At 52.5% G+C, this 8,619-nt stretch overlaps 1 protein-coding gene across 2 annotated transcripts in view; it reads right to left on the bottom strand.

The window, feature by feature from the left end:
* Positions 1-897: 897 nt before the first annotated feature.
* GMEB1 (glucocorticoid modulatory element binding protein 1) overlaps positions 898-8,619 on the bottom strand; it is a 9,364-nt gene continuing 1,642 nt past the window's right edge. For both annotated transcript variants that reach the window (XM_009884101.1, XM_009884102.1), the window contains exons 3-9: positions 7,921-8,045; positions 6,858-6,961; positions 6,264-6,418; positions 4,927-5,055; positions 4,048-4,185; positions 2,817-2,939; positions 898-1,734 (exon numbers count right to left, since the gene is read on the bottom strand). In XM_009884101.1, coding sequence (XP_009882403.1) covers positions 1,028-1,734; positions 2,817-2,939; positions 4,048-4,185; positions 4,927-5,055; positions 6,264-6,418; positions 6,858-6,961; positions 7,921-8,045 — 1,481 coding nt within the window. In that variant the 3' untranslated portion in view covers positions 898-1,027. The remainder of the gene's footprint in view (positions 1,735-2,816; positions 2,940-4,047; positions 4,186-4,926; positions 5,056-6,263; positions 6,419-6,857; positions 6,962-7,920; positions 8,046-8,619) is intronic.

The raw sequence follows: 8,619 nt of genomic DNA, 5'->3' as shown, positions 1-8,619 counted from the left end.
TAGGTCCCAGGGACTTTGCAGCTGGGAAATCTGGACAAGGGAAGGGAAAGCAAACAAATAAAAAAAAATAGATATAAAAACAATTTGTGTGGAGGAGGAGGAGAATATGGACAGTAAAGGCAGAGTTACTGTCCTCTTCCCCAAAGCAAGAATAATAACTAAAAAAATCCCAGTTGAGGTGACAGTGAAGAGTCCGACAGAATTCCCTTCCCTGGGGAAAAATAAAAATACAAATGAGGTACCTGTTCCACCCCAAAGCCGTCACCCCTTCCCACAGTCACGTCAACGCTCCAGCCACTGGTTATCGTCTCTCTGAAATAAAACCATCGGGGCCAGGGCAGCCTGAAGCAGAAGCACCGTGTGCGTGGCTGGGCCACGGCGCGCTCGGCACCGGGAGCCCTCCTCCAGTTCCTCCCGGCTGGGCTGTCCAGCAGAGATCCAGTCTCTCCTTGACCCTGCAAACAGGTGGTATTGTTCAGTGCTCCACGGAGACGGAGCCTTTTCCAGGTCTCACGTGTTTCTCCAGCTTTTTTGTTTAAAAAAAAAAAAAATTAAAAATGTATACGCTTAGGAAGAAATGCAATCCATCATAGAAACTTTGTTCTCCCCTTGAAGAAAGAAAAATGATTCATGTAGCAGGGATGAGAACATAAGAAAGAGAAAATGTTCATGGGGTGGCAGGCGACCAAAAGTTACCCCTACAAAGACCTGATTGGAATCAAAATGACCCCGCAGGAAGAAGAAACATGTCTGATTACTGGACGTTAATTATAAGGGGAATTAAAAAGGCAGCCCCGAGGGGGTCAAATGTGAGCAAAGCCTTTGATAGTAAACAAAGGAAAGAGGAATCTCCTAACAGAATGGCTTTTTTGTTTTAAAAAAAAAAAAAATTATATATATATATTATATACAGTACAATGAAAATATCCATGGAAACAAATGGGGTGGCTGGAAAAGATGCTTAACAAAAAAGCCCAAAATAAAACAATTTCCCAACTCTTCCCCAAACTGACGCTTGCCTTCCCCACTAGTCCTCCAAGACCACAATCTCCACGTTATGGACCTGGTGCTGATGATCCTCCACATCTCCCACCACTTTCTCCTCAGTCCTCAGCTCTGTCTCCAGGATCACAGCTTTGCCCTCCGACTCCTCCGTATCCGCTTCGGGATCCGGCGCCGGGTCGATCTCTATGATGGTCTGCCCGTCATCCGAGGTGCCCTCCACGGCTTGGATGGTGGAGGTGAGGCCGGACTCCATGGCCACCAGTTCCACGGGGTTGACCACGGCCGCCACGTTCGCCAGAGCCCCGCTGTCCTGCATGGCCGCCGAGCTCAGCAGCGCCAGGCTGGAGGACGGGTGGAGGGTGACCGTGTCAGAGGAGCTGGTCTTGGAGGAGGACACCACGGTGGCGGATCGGAAGGGCTGGGAGCCAGACGGCAAGGTGTGAACAGTCACCGGGCTAGAGCCTTGGCTAATAGTTGCCACCGGGATGTTGCCCACGGAGAACTGTTGTCCGACGGGCGCAATAGCGATGGGCGAGATGACCGTGAACTGAGGCTGTTGGATGGGGGTGGAGGGGCTGAGAACGGTGGCGGAGGCTGGGCGCTGCAGGCGGGGTCTCTTGGGGGGCTTGGGAGCGCTGACGGGCATCAGCACCACGTTCTGGATGGTTTGGGACTTCGCCTTCTGGTCCTTGGCGAGTTTCTTCTGCTCTTCCAGCTGCCGTTCCAGGTCTGCAAAGAGAACGGCTAAGCAGCGCGTCGGGCTTGGGGCCAGCACACCACGGGAGCTCCCGGGGACTCGCGGGCTCCACAAACAACCCCTACATCCCACGTTTGCGACAGGAGGTCTCCTAACCACCCAGTCGAGCACGATCTCAGCGTTTCACTCAAGACCACACTGCACTGAAGGGAAAAAGGCCAGATTCTCCTGCCACCCATAAAGGCCGGGACAACGTTCTGCGCCTGCTCGGCTTTGGCTGCCTGTCAGCGCCTGGAGAAGGAACGGGCAATGCTCTATACCAGTTGGCGACTCCTACCGATGAGAAGAAGTTAATTGCTGCTCCCCAGGCTAGACCCACCTAGAAGGGAGAGTGGACAAGCCCCTCCAGACAACGGGAACTGCTTCCCGAGCTTGGCTGGGTCCCCTCCCCAGGAGCCGAGCACCTTTACTGGGGTCAACGCAACATCTCCCTCCACCCTCGTTTGCGTGAACACTGGAAGTCAGAAGTAGCACAGTAATCTCGTTTATCCAGGGCAGTAGGGGACTAGGACATCCCAAGTAAGAACAGGTCCTACAGGACACGGCGAGGAGGGAGACACATCCAGCAAGCGGCTCTGGGGAATCCAGGTCAGGTTATTGGCTTCAGCTTCAGGGGAAGCCGTGCAAGACACCCGATAGCTCCGTGCCAAGACAAGCAGACAACTCAGCAGCCCGTACACAGAGAAGCTGATTAGGTCGGGCACGGCACGGCGCTGCCTGCAGCTCAGACGACTGCCGCACAGCCCTTAGCTCGCAGCACCTATTTCTCAACGCCGATGGAATCGGGCTCACACCCCCAGCGCCCCGGCTGCAGCAAAGGACACAGACTTTGGGCTGTCGAATGCCCCGAGCAACCCCTCACTGCGAGGCAAAGGAGAGGGGAAATCCCATGCAAGCCCCTAGGATGGAAAGGGATTGGGATGCACTTGTTTCGGGGCAGCGTGTATCGACCAATAACCCCCAATGAACCTTATTTGGGTTATGTCAAAGGAAAGTCACACCAGTTCCCAAGAGCAGCAAGAGGATGAGAAGCCTTACTAGGCGCTGACTGTACCTGCCAGTGTGTAAAGAAACTGTTCCTCTCCTTGCTCTGTCTGGTTTTTCCTGTTGTCCAGAACCTTCTTGACTGTGTCCATCAGGCCAAATGTGTGGGCGACGTTGTTCAAGACGGCAGCATCTGCAAGGAAAGCGCACGGGGACGAATGCCCAATGCCACAGGTGGGACTCAGTCAAGACGCTCATATTGCACCAAAGATTTTCTGCTGCTTTTTGTAAAACTCTCTCTGTTCTTTCACAAGGGCCGGCTGACAAGGGCAGACCCAGCTCCTGCATCCTTCTGACATCCAAGGACTAAATAATCCCATTCACGTGGTAAAGAAAATGAAACAGAGATGTGTCACCCAAGCAGCTGAAAACTGCTGCAAATGAAAGCATAATTTGCAATCAGAGAGATACAAACGAGCTCTCCACCTACAAATCATCACCCCATGCTGCTGACAGTGTCATTAACATGCCAGCTCCACTGAAAGCTGTGCAAAATTTCTATTATAATCCACTGACTTCAATCACTCACAGCTTCCAAAAGCTGCCACCTACCAGACACAAAGATCCGCCAGCCCAAAGCTAAATTAGAAAATAATAAAAAAAAAAATAAATGGGCAAAATGAAGTTTGTGGCTACACGGATGTTCTCGCAGCAAGAGCATCAAGGAGAGGTGCTCTCAAACCCCACGCTCACAGGGGCATGTGCTGAACTGGATTAGGGAACCGATCCAAGTTACAAATAACCCTAAAGAGGGGAGGGGAGTTATTTTTAACCCCGATCAGTTCCCTCATCTGGTTCAGCCCCCAAAACAGGTTTTCTGGCACAAGTGAAGACAGAACGAGAAGTGAGGGGGCAGGACCTGTTTAAGCCTGCGCTGCCACGGAGGAAAGCGGCTGAGTAACTCTGGTGCGAGAAGTGAACCCGGGCAGGTTTTCACGTGGGCTGGGAGCTGAGGACAGTCACCCGACGGTCTCAGCGAGCTGCCAGGCTCATTTTGCTCAGGGAAGGGGGTGGCACGTTGTGTCCTTGTGCCCCGCAGTGGTGTAAGCGAGCGCACTTCGCAGTTGGGCAGGCGGAGACCACACCCAGACTCAGCTCCCACAGCTTAACTCGCTCATCACCCTGAGCCAACAGCCTTGTCACTTGGGTTTTGTTTGTTTTTGTTTTTTTTTTTCGCCTGCAGCTGCCCTTTCGAGCATCCTTCCCCTCCGCAGAGCCAGAGGTTGTGGCTCACAACCTACCTGTCATCTGGAAGGGAGACTGACCCAACCTCTGCTGGACACCTCTTAGGACCTCTTCTATCTCCTTCTGGATATTGCACACAACCTCTTCCATCAGCCCCACGTCAGCTATTCCTTTCCAGAACATCAGCGTGTCCTCTGGCACAAGGAGAGGGAACAAGAAGTCAACATGTAGGAGCATTTGGCGTTTTGCCCCACAAAGGTACCTTAAACCTTTCAGGCAAGAGCAACTATGCAAGATGACTTCTAATTTGGCCATTGGGATGGATATGACATGCAAAAAAACCCCAACCCCCAAACCCTAAAGAAGCAGAACAGATCCAGGCAGCAAATCAGTAACGTGTTTTCAAGCAGCACCATAACTTCCAAGACAACATTTCACCGCCTCTGTTCATCTTTGCAAGATGCAGAGCTTAAAAATCCTTGTTCGAGGAAATTCTGCCTAAGCTTCCGTACTGATCCAAGGAAAGGCAAGGCACCGCAGTGAGAGAGACACGGCCAAGAGAGCTGACAGGGTACTAACACGGGGTACTAACAGGACACTGCTCACTGATGGTTTCAGTCTAGCTGCAGGCTGGAAGACGTTTGCATTCTTATAATGAACAAACAAAAAAAGCCCTTCACTGTAACTAGTAGCACCTGATCTGGGGGATCATCCAGCAGCCACGAGGCCAGGGCTGAAGTCCCCCTCTGCCTGCTGCAGCGAGGAGCTCCGCTTGGCAGGAACCCTGCACGCCCGGGAAATGCTGAGATAGCCAAGGGGCTGGGGGACAGCTCTGTCATTGCCTAAACTCTCCTTATTTTCAGGATTTGAGTCTCCAGTACGTACCAGGTGAGGAGAGGGGGGGAGAAAACACCCAACGAGCAGCTTGAGCTTACCCGAGATCTCATCCGTGTCCTTTTTCATGCCTTCCTCAGTGGCCATGGTGACGGCAGCTGTCAGAGCCGAGTTCCATTCGATCCCCTCCTCCATGCTCTCCTCCGACAGCGCGATCTGGGTGATGCTCCCTGCCAGAGAGGCAACGTCAGCTCTCTCCGCGGCACCTGGAGTGCCAGCCCTGAATCCCTGCTTTGCTTGCCACCCCCCTCACCCCCCCTGGGCTCTTTTTCACTCTTGTGGTCAGGTTGTTTGTCCCTGGCTTCTTTCAACCGAATTAGCTAAAAGCAAATATTGCTGCTTTTCATTGGAACTGTGATTGTGAAAGGCTCTGGGGCTTCTGGAGGGAAAACCACGTGCCCTCCATAAAGCAACACAGGAGTCCCGGCATAAAAGGAGCAGGAAGGGATCAGCATAAAGAAGGGAACAAATAAACCTCAGCCCAGCCACCCTTCTCCCCTTGCATCATCAACAGGGAGCTCTGCACCCCAGAGATGCCCTAATCTCTCAGGAAATGACAGGGTCAGGGTCCAAGCTGGTTTACAGAAGCGAAACACATCTGCCTCAATCCTAAATTTCTGGATCGAGTTTAGGACTAAGCCAATCTGCAGCCACTGTAAGGTTTTATCATGTGCTTTCCAGGAGATTCTCTTTAGCCTATGGACAGCTCTGCCATCCCACCCACCCAGGGCCTCAGAGAAACGTAACCTGCCCAACCGAATGATGTGGTATGGTTGGGAGTAGCCTTCTTCCCTAACCTCAGCAAAGAGATCACTTTCTGCTCTGAAGCACGGGATTCGCTGAGAATTTGCAGTTGGAATGACAATCAAATCATGTCCAGCCATCATACCCCGTTCAAAGACGTCCAGGTGACGTGGAGCAGGCTGCTCCGGAGGAGGTCAGCACGCCTAGATTCATTTCTAAGTATCGGCCCATCTCATGCCTTTGTAATAGACCCTCACACAGGACATCAGGAACACCGTATAAGCTCTTTCAGGTGTTTGCTCACACGGTGACCCCAGAACAGGGATCCCTTCAAGGTGAGCCCCTCCTAGCTCCCAAGGCTGCCTCTAGTCACTGCGGAACACCGGCTGCTTTCCAGCCCTCCCATTCCTGCAGAGCAGAGCTCCCTGACAGATGCCACCGAGGCCTCTCTGAGCAGACACGAGAAGCGTTTTCCTTCCAGAAACCAGAGCAGTCTCCTCAACGTCGGGACTGCCCTGCTACACCTGGGGAGAAGGTGTAAAGCGTGTGTGCGGATCAACCCGATTTGAATAGCCCAGGGAGGGAGAGGAGTGTCGGAGAGAAACTCCCGTGGCATTGCCAACTGGTTTCCTACCGTCAGCTGATGTAGGAGTCTGCACCACGCTCTGCTGCCCCGGCACCGGTGCTCTGGCGCTGCTGATCAGGAGATCAAACTTGGTGCTTCGACAGGTGTTGGTGCAAACTTTGTCGTGCTGGTAGAAATCGATTTGCCCCGAGTCCATCATCTTCCTGTGCAGGGAGTGGGGAGAGAACCAGGCTCAGCTCAAATCTCAGCCTGGAGACAAACAGGAGTATTCCACGGGAAGGAATGCTACAGCCACGGGAAGGATGGAGAAAGGGGGACCCAGTGCTACTCTGCAAACAAAACACCTCCTGCAGGGCTTTCAAACAGCAAATTCAAGCCATCCCCCAGCCTCACACGCAGGGCTTCAGTCCTGTTCCACCCCCACCAAGTACCGGGTCCCCCAGGCGAGGCCACTTATGTACGGGATGCGGAATCCTGCCCCTCAGACCACGGGGCCAGGATCTCTGCAGGCTGCTGGCCAGGTAATGTGAGCTTCCATGAGATGTCCCGGGGACTGCAAAGCAGACAAAACGCCTGCTCAGGATCCTGCGGTGGCAGTGATGAAGCCCTGAAGCTGGACACAGCGGGAGGCAAGTCAGATACCTCAGCATGATTCCTCCGAGGCGAATGGCTCTCTTCCAGTCCTTTAGGGTAGACTTCCCAGCCAGGTGAACAAAATGCTTCGGGCTGATCAGTTGGTCATTGAACTGACAACGAGATAAACAAAGGCTCAGCAAAGAGTAACATTACTTCAGAAGACTGTACTGGGACATCCAACTCAGCCAGTCCACAGCTCATCTAAGCCCCCGCTTCCACCCAGAAAGAGAAGCTGCTTCTCAAATCCTACCGGCTTTGATCCCCTTGGCACAGCAGCGCTCATAACTCCAGAATGGGTATGTTTGCAGGGATGACCTGCCAGCCATCGGCATTAGAACCGCACAGCTCTAGCCAAGAAGAGCCCTGAAGGCTTTCGTACAAAGCACGAACCAAATTAGCTCCTTCTGTGAACATGTACAGTCATCTCGGAGATCGTTACGGGAGACTCCTGTTACATCAAGTAGCTGAGCAACATCTAGCTGACACAGGTATTCACTCGGGCATCTGTTCTGTCCTGCTCCAGTGACTAAGAGAGTTCCCATCGAGGGTCAGCAACAGAGGGCTCTCGCCACAGCAGCACACGGGGACTCAGCCTCAGCACATAAGCTGTTCCCTTAGCGCACTCTCGAGCGGAAAAAGGTAACAGCGAGATTTCTCTGCTCAATGCAACCCGCTCACCGAGGAAGCGACAGGAGCGGAGTATCAGGACACCAGGGGAAAGAGACAAGGAAGAAAAGCTCTGGCAGATCTCAGTACGCATCCCCTGCCTGCCTTCAGCTCCAAGGCCCTTGTCAAGTGCCAAACACGACTCTGCTTTAAACACTAATCAAGAGCAGCACTGAAACAGGAGGTGGGTGATAGGCGTTCCTTCGTTCCTTACCCCACTCCTCCCCTGCTTCTCTCCACGCTAGAAACAATTTTAGCGCTAACAACCCAGCATGCTGCAAAGGCAAAGTCACTCGGCTCCAGGACAAGGCTCAGATGAAACAGAAAGAGTAAGAAAGTCCTGTGGAGGTCAAGCACCGGCCCTTGAGAGCAGAGAAGGAATCCACTGTGAAAACTCCCTTACCTTGACACACTTGACATTAATTCCTGGACAGACGAACTTCTTCCAGAGCAGGATGGCTTTGCTCTCCCCGCAGGTGATGGGATAGGCAATCTCAATTTCCTCGTTCGTTTCAATGGTGCTGGGGTCTGAGGGAGGAAAGGGTGAAAATGAAACTTTCCACCCAAGAAGCTCAAATCCCTTCAGGAGGGAGCTGAAAGCTCAGAGATTGTGAGACCTACACTCGGGAAACCAAAAGAAGGGCCGATCCCAGTTCAGGATCAGTCCCCTCTCTTAGTCTTCTCCAATTACTATCTCTAACAGCGACTGGCATCTGCTTTTTAATATAGCAACACTCAAAATGAAGCTCATCTACCAGGAGAACGTGAGAGCAGAAATCCAACACATCTGTAAGGGGGTACGTGGGGGCAATGAGAGCAACCCTTGTGGAACCGTGGAAACAAAATGCTTTAAAAATTGAAGCACAGATATCTCTCCGGTTTCTTGGAGCTCTGGTATCTCTTTAGCAGCGATATCAGCTATTTACTGATAATACATTCTCTTCACACACTGAGTTTCTGCTAATACTGCCAAAAGACCCACACCCACGCAGGAAGCAGAACACTAGTCAAGATCTAGTGACAGCACCTAACGACAGGAGACTTTTCCCACACACTGCTCAGGATGGCAGGGAGCACTCGGGGCCAACCCGCTCGCTCTTCC

This window comes from Charadrius vociferus, unplaced genomic scaffold (assembly GCF_000708025.1).
Source record: "Charadrius vociferus isolate BGI_N301 unplaced genomic scaffold, ASM70802v2 scaffold1754, whole genome shotgun sequence".
Classification (NCBI taxonomy): Eukaryota; Metazoa; Chordata; class Aves; order Charadriiformes; family Charadriidae; genus Charadrius; species Charadrius vociferus.
The sequence above is the reverse complement of the archived record's forward strand: the minus strand, read 5'-3'. Positions and strand labels throughout refer to the sequence as shown.